Source organism: Agelaius phoeniceus, chromosome 6 (genome assembly GCF_051311805.1).
Source record: "Agelaius phoeniceus isolate bAgePho1 chromosome 6, bAgePho1.hap1, whole genome shotgun sequence".
Taxonomy (NCBI): domain Eukaryota; kingdom Metazoa; phylum Chordata; class Aves; order Passeriformes; family Icteridae; genus Agelaius; species Agelaius phoeniceus.
The window spans coordinates 42,492,965-42,510,075 of record NC_135270.1 but is presented as its reverse complement, the minus strand read 5'-3'; the positions used below and the strand labels follow the sequence as shown (position 1 = coordinate 42,510,075).

At 45.2% G+C, this 17,111-nt stretch overlaps 1 protein-coding gene across 8 annotated transcripts in view; it reads right to left on the bottom strand.

Annotated features, from left to right (window-relative positions):
• The window catches only part of ADCK1 (aarF domain containing kinase 1), a 72,788-nt gene extending 56,428 nt beyond the window's left edge, over window positions 1–16,360 (bottom strand). The window contains exons 1-4 of one of the 8 annotated variants that reach the window (XM_077180539.1): window positions 16,154–16,350; window positions 14,400–14,516; window positions 13,159–13,296; window positions 8,763–8,846 (exon numbers count right to left, since the gene is read on the bottom strand). In XM_077180539.1, coding sequence (XP_077036654.1) covers window positions 8,763–8,846; window positions 13,159–13,284 — 210 coding nt within the window. In that variant the 5' untranslated portion in view covers window positions 13,285–13,296; window positions 14,400–14,516; window positions 16,154–16,350. Of the gene's footprint in view, window positions 1–8,762; window positions 8,847–13,158; window positions 13,297–14,399; window positions 14,517–15,599; window positions 15,900–16,153 lie in introns of those variants that run through there. The other 7 variants (XM_077180543.1, XM_077180540.1, XM_077180544.1 and 4 more) reach the window with 7 other exon arrangements.
• Between the last annotated feature and the right edge of the window lie 751 nt (window positions 16,361–17,111).

Below are 17,111 nucleotides of genomic sequence, written 5' to 3'. Positions count from 1 at the left end.
TCAGCATATTGTGAAACCTGACATCCTACTGTCTCTGGAGTGAGATTTACAAGAATGAAACTAAGGCACACTGTGGAGCTCATCTTCTCAGATGAGGACCAAGTTGTGCCAAAGCCAGGAATCCTACTCCAGAGAGGGACTGGGAAGGGGAAACCTGCTGGTTTGGCTGCCATTGACACAAGTGTGCAAAGCCACAGACTGGGAGAGCTGTCCTGCCTGGGTTCGGAAATGTATCCTCCCAGCAGCTGGGTCTCAGTTCTCAGAAAATTAGAATTGTGGCAAATCTTCCCCACATGAGTTACCAAGGAATGCAAGGCCAGGTGGGGTAAGCCTATATCCAATCTGCCACCAGGGCAGAGGCCAGGGAGGCAGCAGCCAGGGCTGAGGCATCACTGGGAAGAGGCAAGGACAGAGCTGGAGCAGGCAAGAAGCTGGTTCAGGCCTGGTACAGGATGGCAGCAGAAGTGAACAGAGAGCTCAGCTGTGTAGGGCCAGTGTGGGAAGCTGCATGCATTCAGATGGGGATACACCAGGAGGGATACATGCATGAAACTGCTTCTGTGTGCATTTTGCTCAGTACTTAACCACATTACCAAACACTTGTTAACCCTAAAATCAGAACATAGGTTTAAAAGAATCAAACATCACCTTCACTTCTGGTACAGATTCAGTCCACTTTGGGAAGACTGAAGGAAGGAAGTTGCAGAGGACACAGCCCTGCCAGTCAGGGTGGCAGGAGCTGGTATTGCTCTTGGGAGCCCATCAGATTGCAGTCACCTCTTGTCTTCAAGCACACAGTCCTGAACTAGCACCAGTTCAGAGTGAAGACAGTGCAGTTCCAGCTAACAGCTTTGCTGTTTCTCAATCCCCATCACTCAGGATTTCAATTTAACATTCCCCAGCCAAGGATCACCATTCTGTATATTGGCATGGAATAACTCCCAATTCAGACTGACATAGCAAAACCTCAGCTTACTACAAGAAATAGAAGCAGGGATGTTGTCCTGGAGAGGAAGAAGAGAGACTGAACAGGCGATACCAGGGCATTGCAGAGATGAAAAAGCTCCTGCTGAGCTCTGGAAATGCCTGGCTGTGCTGCCTGACCGTGAATGCAAAGAAAAGGGCCCGAGGGAGAAAAGCTTATCTTCCCTACTTCTCTTCACACAACAGTCCTACGATAAACAAAACCTGCTGCCCTTCAGCAGTTCTGTAAAAAACAACTTGTGTTCAGAAAAGCCCTACAATAACAAACAGGCTGCACAGTTACAGAGTTCACAGGCAACTCAAAATGAGTACATTTTCAAACAAAGACTGCACAGGCAGTAAAGACATTTTAAGAGATGGAGCTTTTTTTGAAAAGCAATTCTGCTAGTGACCTTTTCAGGGAATTTACCTCTAAATTCAGCAAAACTATCAACATAGTAAATGGATTCAGGCTTGGCAGAAGGCATTTCATAAAATACTGGCCAGTTTCATATATGTGCAAGCTCACATGCAAATTCTTGGTTAAAGTGGAGCTTGGAACAGAGTGGAGGTTTTATAAAGACAACCCTTGTTTATCTGTTGGCTGTGGTCCTCTTCCATGTCACATTGGCTCAGTACACTGACAAAAACAAGTTGTTACTGGTGTCAGACCTGCCAAAATGATGCTACTGCAGAGGAAGGAGCAGCAAGCTGCTCTGAATGGTGCACCATCAGCAGAACTTGCAGCCACTGAGACAGAACTCTCAAGCCAAAAAAGATACAAGTAAACAAAAAACCCAACAAAAATTAAGACACCCCAAGCCAGTTCTACAGGACCAAAAGTAGGCTTAACTAGTGAAGCAGTGAATATAATTACCATCTTGGATTAACTCTTCCAAAGCCATCTTTGAACCTTTGACTCTGTTCAAAAAATGGCTACTTTGCTATAAGGACTCCCATCTGAACAAACTGGCACATGTCTACAGATAAGCAGACGAGCCTGTCCAGATGTACAAAAATGCACACTTCTAGGCAGGGCACATGAACACTAGTAAGTAAAGCAAGGGTAGCTTTAAAACCTGACACTGAACAGTACTTTTTGGTTTACTCCTAGAACTAAATCATCAACTACTCTAGCTCAAGAGAAACACAGCTTCCTTTTTTCCTAGTCCACAGGCCTTCCTCAGGCCTGAGAGAGTCCTGCCTGGCCCTGGGACACCAGATGGAAGAATACAGCAGTTCCTTTCAGAGACACCCTTCCCTCAAGTATGCAAACAGTGTAGCCCCCACATATGTTATAAGGATTTGCCTGGAACCTACTAAGATGCCTCCTACATTACAAACAAGTCCAGAGGCGTGTTTGCAAGACACCACCCATCACAGCAATTCCCTCACCATTGACTTAACTAGCTAAATGAAATCACTTTCTTGACAGGTAAGGTAATTGTGAGCTGCCCTCCAGCACATTCTTTTATCAGATCTACTTTGGGAAGAATGTGATAAGGTCACTGCTTTAGCAGAGCAAATCTACAATATTTAGTCCTGCTCTGAAATTCCAGCCTGGACTGATACATGAAATATCCTCTGCATGCCACCTATTCTCTTCACCCCTGATTTTACATCTAATTTTTACTCCTAATTTGAAGTCTTTCAAGATAGTGTTTTACTGCAAGCTAACTACAACAACCTCAGAAAAGGGAACAGAATCCACAAGATGGGTCTTGCTAAGGACTCAAAGGGCAAACAAAACAACACTTTAGAAGTCCACTTTGACATTGCAATTACATGTCTCAGTCCCCAGATGAAACTTTTAGGTATCTGTTTTTCCTAGCCTCAGATAAGATTATTTTTACTCTCAAGCCAGCTGTCTTCCTGTTCTTAGAATAAATGAAGTACTGGCTACCTGTCAGCTCTACTGATTTTACAGGTGGCCTCCAACAACCATATGGGCCATTCCCTTTAAAGTTGGACTCAATGATCCCTGTGGGTCCCTTCCAAATCAGGATATTCTGTTTCTGTGTTCTGTGAACCATATAAACTGGTCAGTAGTTCAAGGCCACACATTTAGAAAACATCCCTAATCAGGGCCAGATCCAATATCAATGGGATCAGTGTTAAGTGACTTACAGTGGAACCCTAACTAATTTCTGCTTTTTGTATCCTTCCCTCTTTACACAGACCTTCCAACTCTAAGAAATCCCACGTTTTCATGTATTTACACCACTCACATTTAGGGTGAAAATCTAGGCAAATCAACCATGACCATGAGCTCTTCAGAGAAAATACAATCTCTTGCGATACCTCTTGACTTTGCATTGCTGAGTGTTCATTTCACACTGGGACCCAAGGTGTAGCCAAACACTAAATAAAACCTGATTATTTCTTCACTTCTCATTTTTTCCTTTTATAATGTTTCTTACGATGCAAGCTCCTTGCAGCCTGCATCCTCCCAGGGCTTCCTAATGGTTTCCCCACTCTACCAGATGAGATGTTCTTCAGATACTGCTCTGGCTCCTATGTACCCCTCCAGTAGCTCTAAAGAAGCAATGTGATGACGTCCACAGGGATTCAAATGAAAAGGGATAGCCCCACCTGGAGGAGAGAGAGCTAAATGCTCCCCAGGCATTTCTGTCACTCCTGGGAAGCTGAGAGAAGACGGCTCAGGCAAGCCAAGTGCGTGACAATTCACACTTATGCTCCTGGAGCAAAGCACTTCAGGGACAAGTGTGCACAGCCAGGAAAAAAGCATGAAACACATGAGGCACTGCCTCCTTACCCTCACTTCTCTCCTTCTTCCTCCTTCAAAAATGTCACAGTAGATGGGCCATTTCTCTGAGTACATCACTGCAGATGACTGAAGAACATCTAGTTTCATAGACACAGATCCCACCAAAAATGGACCTTTTCAATGCTACAAAATTAAAACCTATAGATGCTATGGCCAGAGCATTCAGCTGACACCACTCCAGAAAGCACAAGGAGGAAAAGGAAGTGTATTAATTATAAGATTTATTTTACAGCTTGTTATGTTTTCAGTGCAAAGCTTTCATGCTTTATGTGTTGGCAGGAAGTTTGCTAGACAGCAGTGCTCAAATGTAGAGTCATCAAGTCACCAGCTGGCCCTGATAGTAGCTTTTTTAGACTGCATTAGTGTTGACCATGCCTTTTAGATGAAGAGATATCCTGGGGAGCACATAATAGGGCAACCAAACATAATCAACTTAGGGATTGTGGATGGGCTCTGAAGCTCTTCACCTCTCTATTACTGGTTCCCATTTAGTTTGGTGACAGAAAGTCACTGCCACCTAATGGCTATTTTGTGTCCCATAAGAAAGTTCATTTGTTTCTCACCTTAGTTCACCAGAGCCTGAAGCACAAGTAGACCCACCACTGCACACGCTGGCTGTGGTGGAGAACAGTCCACAGTCCCCATTCACAGCTGCCTTTTTGAAGGAATGCCATGGAGAGTTCCTGAGGACTTCTCTCTGCAGATGCAGTCCACTTCCATCAGGAAGAAACTATTTTAAGACATCACTTAATATTTAAGGCACATGGTGTTACTGAATCACAACAGAAGTCCAAAGGCACAGGCTATTTCATTGGTCTGAGCTATCCAGAAACTGTAGATTATTTTTGAAAACACACAACATATACATTCATTCCTCTTCGTTCCAAGATACTTCCACTGTGCAACTTTATGGTGAGACAAAACTTATTTTGAAAATACCCACTCCACTGTGAGAAGTAAATGCAGCAAAGCCAGGAAGAGCCTCCAAGGAGCAAGAAATCGTATTCTGTATAATGATGGCACAAGGTTATACTTTCCAAATATTTGCCCAGGTACTGACAGCCCAATAACCATAAGTTTGAATGACGAGAACATCCTCATTCTGCTCTCAAAAGGAGGACACTTAATTAACCTCCCCAAATGGCTTGTCCCTGACAAAGCAATTTTGTAGCCAACAAAGTTAATTCAAAAATGGAATCCCACTGTCTACTGAGATACCTTGACCACAGATCCTTTTTCTCCTTGCTGTCTTCTCTTTATTATAAAAAGCAAAACTCAGAGCAGTAAAATTTTGTCTTACAGAAGAAAACAACAAAAAGATGTCCTGCTCCAGATTTTCAACTGTGGCCACTTGTGCCAAAACCAAAGACAACTGACCCATTGCAACCCTCTTACTACACTGACAACTCAGAATTCCATTGATACCAGGCCTTGAACAAACTGCATGTTGTGACACACCTCCTGACTGACAGCAGGATCAACAGAAATTGATGCCAGCAATGAAGAAGTGTCAGCCAAGACATCCAGATGCTACACTGAGAGGAACACCACTGGAAATGACCCATGGTAGTCTGACTTGGTACTGAGGAGACAAACACTGTGAAGGGCCAACATTCATTGAGGCAGAAGAATGACAGAGAAATGTAGCCTTCTATAGAACTAAATGTTTTGTTAAGAAAACAATAGATAAGGAAATGACACTGAGCATGCTGCCCTCCTTCTTCCTCTGGCCCAGTGCAAGCAGGAGTAGAAATGAAAAGAAATGCCCAAGCTTACATGTGCAAAGATGTCCAGAATCATTTAATGAAACAGACATGAAATGAAGAGAGGTCATACCTCCCCTAATACTCCTGACACTAGACCTACAGACATATGATGTCTTGGAGCCAAGCATTGACAACCGCCTTTGACACCAGTACACAGGCAGTACCATCATATGCAGGAAAAGGGCCCACACACCAGGAAAGGACCCCTAACTTAGGAGAAAGATTGAATTTCCAATGTGGTTGAGCCATTAGTGGTGAAATGAAGCAACCATTGGGAAGGACATAAAGCCCGAGCACATAAGGAGGTTCATCTCTGCCTCAGGCAGGGGCAGGAATGAAAAATAGCTGCTGCTGAGGGACAGCAATGTGTGCCATCTGGCAAGTGGGCTCTCATATCTCCTAGCTGACAGAAGATCCAGGGAGAGGCAAGCTAACCTCAGGACACACAGTGAATTCCCATCTACTGCTTGCCACCTCATGGAAAGTAGTAAAACTTTGGCCATAGTATGGCAAATATGCTAGCCATAAAAAAATGATGGGAACTGAGCAGCTTAGAGTATTAGCATCAAAACTGGTCACAAGGGACAGAACTATATAGTAAAATTGAGGATAATTCCTTGGAGCTAAGCAGGAACCTGGATAAAAGTCCCTAGGGAACCCATTTCCTTCTAAATCTGCTTTGCATTTAATTGTTTCCTAATGACTATGTTCCTGTTTGGCCCCAGTAGGCTCAGGCACTGGTGCTGCCACTGAAACTTCCCATCTATCATGCAAGGCCATGGGTAATTTAGAGACCTCAGTTTAATGTCTCATGGGGAATCCATGGAGAACAAGTTAAGCATTATTTGCACTGGAGTAGCATCACCAGTATGCTGAGTACCAGGAGGAGATCCACAGAAAAAAGTGGTTTTGCTCTCCCAGCTGCAAGAACATCACAGACATGTATGCACCTGCACCCCAACACTGGAGACAGAGGCACAAAAACCAGATTCAGACCTTTTGGCACTATCAGCAGTTCCATGGTCACCACATCTCTCTCACACACACAGAGATACACCCTGCCTCACAGAGTCTCTCTTCTAGGTACAGCACCAAAACTGCATCTGGAAACCAGCAGCTAATTCATACACATGCTGACAAGAAAATTACAAACTCTCAGTATGTGAAAAGCAGGTTAAGCTGGCCTCACTAGAAGGACAGAAACAAAGACAGTACAATGAAGGGCTAAGAGTACTAGAGATCTATCCAGGACAGAAGCTAGCAGAAGCAATATCTTGATAAGTATTGTTAAAACACAACACTTATTTGGGTAGGGTATTCACATCATCTAGGCCCTATCCACTAACTAATCTTAAGTACCAACTCTAATGGGGTAACTTCTTACAGGTCATTCTGAGCTAGTACAAGACCAACAAAATCAGCTATCATAAAGAGTTAAAAGAGCTGCAAGGTGGTAAAGACTTGGTTGCCATCCACTTGAAACTGCACTGAGATAAAGTCTGGTGTACAATTGCCAAGGTCCAAAGTATCTCCCATGCCAAACTGATGCTTCACTAGCACAAGCTCTACAGGGATTTTGCTGAAGAACCCACAAGTTTTTCCTGCCAGGCTCAGTGGTGGCACTCCATAGCACCTGTCAACAGCAGGACCAGACTCCACTGGTCAGCGAGTTTCACCAACTCATGCCATGCCTCTGCCAGCTTCCTCCTATCTCCCAGCTCATGCCCCTTTCTGCAGCTGAAGGCTAGTGCTGGCCATGCCGGCATGCTGTGCTTGCCACTGGCTCTGCCACATGCAGGGGCTGACTAGTCCTGGCACCTGGTCCTGGCTGCCAAGCAGGGAGGACACAGCTCTGTGTAGTGCTAGCAAACAGGGCCCTTTCTGGCTGCTGGGGGTGGGAATTGACAAACCATCAAAATCCACATAACAGAGGTTAATGAAACCATGGAGATACACAGCAAAATGTGAGGAATTTGCAACAGCTGCTGCAAATTCTGCCAAATGATAAGCTGTCCACAGTACTGATAACTCCACAACTTGGGTGTCGCTCAAGGAAGCTACATGCAGCCCTTCTGCAAACCAGGTTTCAAAGGCTCAGGGCAGAGACATGGGCAGATGAACAGTGAAGCTCCAACACACCTATCTCCATTTTATGCCAGAGCATCAGTGTCACTCACTTGGGATGGGGAGCTACATTAGAACAGCTTAGCATCTTTAGACAGCAGAGGATGAGAACAAGCCCAAGGAAGCCATTCTGCAAACCACTGCAGGTACACTAAGACCATATTGATGATGTGGATTTTCTGCCAGAGGAATACTAAAGCATGCTGGAATCCAATGTCACTGATTTCTACCTTAGTCAAGGTTGTTTCCAGCCTTATAGTCCCTCCAGTCTGAGAATCCCTGGAGAGCACCACTCCATGCATTATAACCAACCACATCAGTGGCCTAAATCCTACCTGCGCCAAGAAGAAAAAGGAGGCTAAAAACCTTACTTCAAACACACTATGCAGACTGGCCTAATTTGGCACAAGCTGTATTTCCCACTCCAAAGAAGCCTTGAACTCAAATAGCAGAGAAACCCTGGCTAGCATACATCACAAGCACCCAACTAAAACCAAGCGTCATTCACAGCTCAATGAACTATATGGCTCTAGGCCGGAATGAAAGGTGCAGCACAAGACTTGAGAGGAGCAGTGAGAGTGCTTGTCTTCCTTCTCACTAGAAATGCTTTTGTTAATGCTTTTTGTATTGTTAATTACTGATATCAAAACACAACAGTGTGTTTCACAATGAGATGTACACTACTTTGCACAATTCTCATTTCCTCAGAGATCTGCAAGTTAGATTCATCTCTATTATTTCCTTTTCAACACGCTCCTTTTACATAAATCAGTCAGCCTTCATGTTACGGCTATTACCAAACAATATGCAGAATAAGAAAGCACCACCAGGCCACTCTCAGCAGCTGACCACCACACAAACAGTCTGGCAGCAGAGATCTGGCAGCAGAGCCCAAATGCATACACCAAGGAACTTGAGTCTGGTGAGCACTGAATGCATACAGCTACCTTTGACAAAGGACCTTCTCCACTGGGCAATGCAAATCCTAATATGGGGTTGTTATCTAATATTGCTGTTAACAATCTGGTAGAAAGCATATTGAGTTATTAAGATGACAGCATTACAGCAAGACACCTGTGCCTTGCAGTTTCCAACGAATGCAGTTCAGTGCTATTACCTACCTGTGATTTGAGGAACTCATACTCCTCTGATCCATACGGGACACTCCGAAGAGAGGTGAGGTAGTCATAGGTGATAACTGCTGTCTGCAAATGAAACCAGAAATGCTGAGCAAGCTCTACAGTTATCAAAACAATAAGACTTCTGTTAAAGAGAATGCATGTACCTTAGGCTTCAAAGTTCAGGCTCCACAGTAAAGCCTATGGCAAAAGACTCATTAATAAATTAAATTAAAATAATTTCACTTCAATGAACACTTATAAAAAGAAGTGCAGGGGCCTCACTGATAAGTAGCTATATGTAAGCAACACCTGACACTCCTATACTATCTTCTATTTGAGATGCTCAAAGCATTTTCCTAATCTCTGTACAGCACCTTGCACAGCAGACTCCCATTTTCAGTCAGCCATGTGGGCTTCCACAGTAAGATCTGCTGCTAGTAACAGAGGTCATTGAGACTCTGTGCCCCATCAGTTATCCCACAGCTTCAGAGCTCCAAACTGCCTAACCAGCTTGCTCTGTGTATAGGCTCAGCAGGGAACAGAGTGACTGAGGACAAACTCAGACTAGCACAAGCAGCAGTACCTTTGCGGATATTCAACTGCACAAAGGACTGTAGGGCCAAAGGGTTGAATACCCAATTACAAAAACAGGATCCAACTCAATGGGATCCAGCTCAAACCTGTTAGGTAGACACTGCCATGGACAATGGAATTATATTCTTAAGTGACTTCATGATTTCTGAAAAGAGATCTAGGGTATTTCACAATTCCTATCACTAAAGTTCTTCTCTTTCCCCAGTCAGAACATCAGTGAATGGGAGAGAAACATACTGGTCACGTTTGGAGGGAGAGAAGGGAATGTACACCTAGAGGAGCCTGTCCACTAATGTGCCATTTGAATTTCAAGATCCTTGCCATGAAGAATCATTTCTGTAACTCCCACTGAAAGGCACTTTTCCTCAAATCTCCCTACTGAAGGGGTAGCATTCCATTCTGGCACAGGATACTAGCCCCACCTTTCATCATAGATATGTCCAGGAAGGGCACAAAGTACAGTCAATGTATCATGAAAGCCAGGGAGGCAAGGGAAGCAAACCTGGTCTCAGACAAAGCCAGCAGAACTGACAATAGGGAAAAAAAAGTCAAAAGTTCAGAAATACATCCAAGAATGGACCAAGCTGGGAATCAGTAATAAACAGACACACTCCCTCCTTGTGGAGGCTAGGTTTCTCATGTTTCCTGATTTCCAAATTGTAAACTGAACACAGCAAAATTTTTTTCTGGCTTTTCAGGCTCTCTTGCCCCTGGTGAACTGAGGAGCTGCACAGCTACAGAGACCATACAGAAGAAAAATTTTTCAAAGCAACTTCACAACCTCAAAGAACAACTTTGAAGTGGAGGGAGGTTCGAATCAGTCTTGCATCAAGGCTTGAGTTGGTTCTTATTTTATCTCTGGTCCACAATGGTAATTATCACCTCCAACTCAAAAAGAAGCAGCTAACAGATTGGCCTGTATTATAGAGGAAGAGGGAATTAATTAAGCAGTTGCTAATTACACTGTAATCTTAAACACTAAATTAATATTATGATGATCCTGATAGGCAACTCTGACATTGCCAAATCCCTCCCAGTGTCTAGCTACTGCACAGAATGTTCCTTCCACATAACCAAAACAACTGGTATACTCTCAAAAGAATACAGCAAATGCGCAACGGCTCTGCCAGTTTCTAATTTTACCAGAATACAGAAACGCTCTGCAGCATGATGCTGCCCACGCCACTGACTTCGTTCTCATCCAAGACTAGTGCTGTCATTCATGTTACAGTGTGAGACTGAAGCCCAGAGTTATAAAAAGATAAACAAAATCAACCAATCCCTCCCTTTACAAATGCCAGATTACTTTCACTGAGCTTGCATCTGGCCCAGTGTTAAATGTCCCACTTGGTATCAATGAATTCTCAACACTGTACACTCCTCCACTGCTCCTAAACCTATCCTCAGATCTTACCAAGTCATAGCACAATGTTACCCCTCAATAGCTGTCTACCCATACATAAGAACCAGTTCCCTAAACAGAGGCTTCAAAAGAAATTTTCTGCTAGTGAGCTTCATCAAGTTTCTTATGGAGTCTGCAAAGAACTACTGAACCAACATGCTTAAAATACAACCAGACTCAAATCTCTCTAAACAAACTCAGATGAAATCTGTCCAGAGTCTCATAGTTGTATGTCAGGTTCCTTGATACTCATGTGTTCTTTTCTCCAGGCTTTTGTTTTGTTTTGTTTGCCCCACTGTAACTTGTCTTAAAGTTTTGTGTCTGCTGCTGCTGAACTTATTAGCTCTTAAGAATTGCAGTCTCTTCATTACAGTCTGCTTTTGCCTGGCTATGGTTCAATGAGGAAATCAAGCATCCAGGTAAGAAGCCAGGGCAGGGCTAGATTGAAGGACAGATACTTTAGGTCTATGCAGATGTCACTAATATTCAATATCCAAAATCACTTGTTTGCTACAGAGATTTATCTTTCATTTGCAAAAAGAATAATCCCCAAGGTGAGCTTCTTAGAAGTAAACGTCTGCTCTATTGGCTTCACCTGGTCCATGGCTAAGGAATGACAGCAGTTCAAGCTGCCTGTGCTCAGATGAGAGCTGACTTCTGACTGTCCAAAAATGAGCAGGGAAGGCAGAGGTCACTGGTGCAGCAAGACTAAAGAATCTCTCAGAAGCAACTCAAACACATGCAGTCATACATACCAGAGGAAACTAAGAAATCAGAAAGAGACAGAACATTCTTTTTTAAAAGTATACACACAGATTTTAACACATGCTGCCATCACCTACAGAAGACTGAGCACTGGTAGCTTGGTTTTGGGGTCACTGCTTGCAGCTATGGGTATAGAACCCTCTAAAGCATTTAAGAGCAGGACCAGTGAAGCGCTTTATAGCCAATGACTTGTGACCTCCCTGAAGGCAGAGAACATGAAAGTCAGGCATGTCTGTGATTTGCCATCATCTAAAGCAAAGAATTTTCCCTTTCCCCTACTTCCTATTCTTCAGAAAATAGTCTCTTACCATCACTCAAAACACAGACCAACTGCACAGTCTCATCACTGGAATTTCTCATTTATTTTTGTCTTAAACAGTAGATTACCTCAAAAACAGTGACTGAGAAACACTAGTCAAGCAGGCAGAACTCAAGGACACATTGGAGAACCCAAACACCCTGAATAATAGATTCTCCTCCAGCAACAAGAAGCTTCATTCCCTCTCTACGCCTCAATTTCCTGTGCTTTAAAAAGGAAAGCTGCTCCCTGCCACCAGGTAGCACTACCTTATGGCCAGGGACAGAGCATGAAGCTTAGCACTTGTTAAGTAAGAAGGAAAGATTACAGTTTGCATTTCTGCCTTCACCCTTTCGATAAAACCATTCATTTTTCACAACAGTTTATGATGCTGCACGCACACGGCACCTGAGCCAACCCACAGAGCTTGTTTCTTATTGCATCTGCCCTCAGGAGCCAACTCCTTGTAAAACTCATTAACAAAGTGCTTAAAAGTCACAGAAAATGCAGACAGACAGCTGCTTACCACTGGGGGTCTGTAAATGATGGAGATTGTGGCCTGAAGTGACAGATGTATAATGCAAGTGAGGTACGGGGAGACTGATACCCCCTCCAGAGTCTCTGCTCTCCATGTTCCTGGCTGCTCATGGATTCATCAGTGAACATTGGCAAGGAGAAGGCAGCAGCCTCCATTTCCAGTTTTATGAGAAATATCAGTGATGCATTCATTTTACAGATATATAAAAATATCAGATATAGCATTCATTTTGCACATCTGGAAACCACTCCAATCTCAGAAGTATGTAATCACCCATCCTCACTTTACTCTTGCTTTGAGAATGATCCCCAAAATAGCAGTCCTTCTCTCCCCAAATCTCATACCAAGGTCATAGTGCAATGGTTACCCTAGTTTATCAACACAGCCAGGATACTTATAACAAAATGTAAAAATGGCATATGCAGAGGACAGGGTTTGACCTAAGTCACTCTTAAAAGGCAGCAGGACACAGTACCTGGGTGACTGACCTTGAAGAAAACATGGGCCCAAAGTGAACACTTGCTCTGAAGGTCCCACCCTACCCAAGGAAGCAGACACAGCTCTCAGTATCTCCATTTTTCTCTTTCCAAAATGTGCTAACAACAGATGTATTCCTTACATGCTTCCACCTCCTTTCTCCCCACGGTGTCAAGAACTTGAAGAGCTCCCTACAGACATTCTGATTTCCTAAGCCAGCTGAAAATGCAGACAGGGAATGCAGAAAATCCCAAGTTCTTGTGAACTTCAATTCCCTTACCCATCTAGGAATCTTCCTGCACATTGCTATGGTAGAACTTACTGTGGCAATGGCTCGGCCCACACGAACAACTCCAAAATCATTAGGATCCAGGAACTTGTTTCCATACAGATAGATGCCAGAAGCAGCTGCTGTCAATGAGGCAAATTTCAAGGCCCTTAATGCCATGACTGATGAACCCTGCCAAGATACAAAACAGCAACTGTAACATCTGATAAGGACTTGGTGATCAGATGCTCACAGCCCCAGAGGACCTGACAATCCAAGTTTTAATTGCTCCTTTCCTAATGACACATTGCTAGCAGTGCCCCCAGCCAAGAGCTCAAGCAATCACCCAGCAACTGGGGGTAAGTTGCTCATTGCTATTCTTAACTCAACAGTGTCTACAGGCCACAAATCCAGAAGTAACTCACTGCTAGACCTTGCATGAATGCAACAATACACTTGTTCAGGATCCCAAAGGCTTTTCAAGGAGACACAACAGGTGGACAGACAGAAGGAAGCATGAGATCACCAAAAGTCAATTCTGATCCAATCAACAGGCACTTCTTCAACACAAATTTTTGAACACATCACAGCATAGGCAGATTTTAAGGGGACAACAGATGATATAAAAACCCAGGTTTAAAAAGAGCTCTTGCAACATCAACAACACCCAAAGTTTGTTAGAAACTCTGCTAGGCTAGTTCTAAAAGCTCCACATTGATGATGAGTGGTCTAGGAAGAGGCAAGGCATCCCAGGAGGTTGTATGCCACTCCAGCAGTGTCAGACAACCACAGAGAATGCAGATGGGGGACCTGATCAGTGACCAAGTGAGATTTGTGTTCTCATTATCACCATCCCATTCAAGTGCCAGACAGGGAATGTACTGGCAGAACAGCAATCTGCAGGAACATACAGCCTATTCCTAGCTCTGTCACAGGCCCAACACAGGCCTGGGGTGAGACACTTCTCAACCACTTTTTTCCTGTGGGACAAGGGTGGGGAATGAACACATTTCCCACACTAAGCACTTTGGATCACTACATTCATTGTTTGCAGCATATAAATGTAACTCATTACATGTTAATTTATATTTTTTCCATTTCTTTATTCACCATAGAGGACCCAGATATAAAAAAAGGTAACAAGGAATTAGGTACATTTTTCTTTCCTTTCCCTATGGGTGGTACTGGGGAGAAAGTATGACTGACCATTCCTTCTGCTTCTACCACAAATCAAAAGGTATTGTAACCTCTCTGCAAGCTCTCAAGACCACCCTTGACACAGTGCAGGCTCTTACCCCATCAAGATGGAGTCTACTAATCCTCCCACTCCTAGGCTTGACTGAGAAACTTGCCTGCTTCTCATTGTGAAGCTTTAGCAGGGTCAGTCTGGCTTGTGCCTTTCCTCTCGGAGCCTTGTAACCAAAAAACACATGCAGTGACACAGGTCAAGTCTTTCAATAACAGTTCACAAGAACACAATCAGCAAAATAAGCTAATATAACACAAGAGACCTTGCTACATGAACCTTACCTAAATTTTATTATTTCCTTTTATTTCCTTACAAACCCTAGGCAATTGTGAGGCAGAAAAGCTGAGGCATATTCTTTCAGTGCCTGTCACAGCTGCCTGCAGCAACCCAGCTCTTTCTCCTGTCAGAATGGGTAGCTGGCTGACCAGGACTCCTTTGAATCTATGATCAAACTCAACAGAAAATAAACCTGGACTCTTGACTGCAGACAAATGTACACGCACTTCACAAAAAAAAAGTCGCCCTCCTTCCCCTGCCACACTGGAATTCTAGAAATTTTGGGGTTTCTTCCAGCAGGACCAATCTTTTTTTGTACAGAGATCTCTTGTATCCTCTGTCACCTTCAAAAGGCATTTTTTTGCAAAGTATTTTAATTAAACAGTTTGTGCTCCTTGTATATTTCCATAAAATTTCCTTTATTGAAAAGTGAAAGGTGCAGCAACATTTTCTTAACAGAAAATATGCCTCTCCTTTTCATTATTTTTTTCCTTCACTTTCTCAACTACTAAAAGAACATTTTATTGAAAGCAGGATTCAGGTCCATCTGTTCTTGCATGTTATTCCTACCTGAAGCTATAATCTGCAGTTTGTTACATCACATCTATTGCCATACCCGCCAGCTGTACGTCACAAAGAGAAGATGGGAACTTTAGGCAGCAAATAAACAGGCAGCAAAGCTGAATTTTCTGCAAGAAAGTTCCTACTTTCATGCTTAGCATGTTGAAGCAATAAAAAGGGAATAACTAAAACCCCTCCAATAGGAGGTACAGAAATAGAATTCTCTAAAGTAAATTGTATTTCAAAGTTTTGCATAAGGTATAGTGGAGCCTTTTCCATGTAAATGAGCCATTATGACACCCCTAGGGATATCTTAAGGGCCCTGTCAGCTGTGAAACAAGCCTTGGGATGTCACTGCCTCTCATTATTAAGCCCTGCGTTGATAGATCACCTCCAGCTCTTTTTTCACCTGAGTGAGGTGGCTCCTTTGACTTTGACACAACTTGGCGCACCTAGGTGTCCCCCACGTTACAGCCAGGCTTCTCCTGTTCCCGGCAGGGGCAGCCGGGACGGTGCCGGTTCCCTGTCCGAGCCCCGAAGGTGACCCCACCGCCGCCTGCCGCGGCCCGGGAGCGGCGGTGACCGCTGACCGCCCCGAGGACCGTGAGAGCCGGCGCCGCTCAAAGCCCCGGCCGGGCCGCTCCGGCCGCCAGGCCCGCGTCCGCCGCCGCGCCCGGGATCTGCCCGTGAAGGACACGAGGGGCCGGCGCCGCCTGCTCTCCGTTCCTCTTCAGGCCGGGCCGGCTCTCCCGGAGCAGCTTCCGCGCCCCGCGCCTCTCTAGCCTCCACGAACAGCCCCGGCCTCGGCGAACGCTGCGACAACCGAGTCCCCGCCGCCGGGGCCGCAGCTGCGGGCGGCATTCGCCACCCGGGCGCGGAGTCCCCGGCACGGCCGGGGCGGCCGCGGGGGCTGTGAGGGAGGGACGGCCCGGGCGCTCCGCCGGCGCTCGGAGCGGCACTTACCGACCGCTTCGCCGGCACTTCAACTCGCGCGCGCCACGCCGCTCCCCCCTGCACCTAGCACATGGTACGGCCCTGGCCCGCGCGGCACGCCGGGAAACGTAGTCTCCCTTGGCAGCAGCTCTGAGGGGCGGGGGCGCGGTGGGACTGCAAGGGGCGGTCCTTGGGCGAGCCCACGGGGGACTGGCGGGGGGAGCGCTGAGCTTCGATGGGTCCGCGCTGCGCTTCGATGGGTCCGCGCCGCGCCGCGCCGCGCTGACGCCTCCGCCCTTGCTGCGGGGAAGTGCGCAGCTCGAACCCCGGATTGCAGGATTGCTACCTGCTCCTCTTCAGTAACTGCAAAATATCGCAATCTCACTTTGTCACTGACGCTTCCAGAAAACCTATGCTCTGCACTCTTAAAAAAAATTCACACTTAAATTAAATTTCACACTTAAATTAAATTTCACATTCTATTTCGCAGAATCTACTAGGTTGAAAAAAGACCTTTAAGATCATTGAATCCTATCGATGACCTAACACTACTTTGTCAATTAGACCATGGCACTAAGTGCTACATACAGTCTTTTCTTAAAAACCTCCAGGGACAGTGACTGCACCACCTCCCCGGGCAGCCCATTCCATTATTTAATCACTCTTTCAGTGAAAGAACTTCTTCCTAATGTCCAGCCTAAACCTCCCCTTCCACAGCTTGTGTCTTGTGCTATTGCTGGCTTCCTGGGAGAAGGTGCCACCCCTCACCTGGCTGCACCCTCCTTTCAGGTAGCCATAGAGAGTGGTAAGGTCTCCCCTGAGCCTCCTCCTCTCCGTGCTAAACACCCCCAGCTCCCTCAGCCACTCCTCATAGGACTTGTGCTCCAGAGCCTTCACTAGTCCAGGTAGACAACATCCACAGACTCTCCCTCAGATACCAGGCAGGTCCCCTGGTCCTAAAGGGAAATAGGGTTGGTCAGGCGAGGCC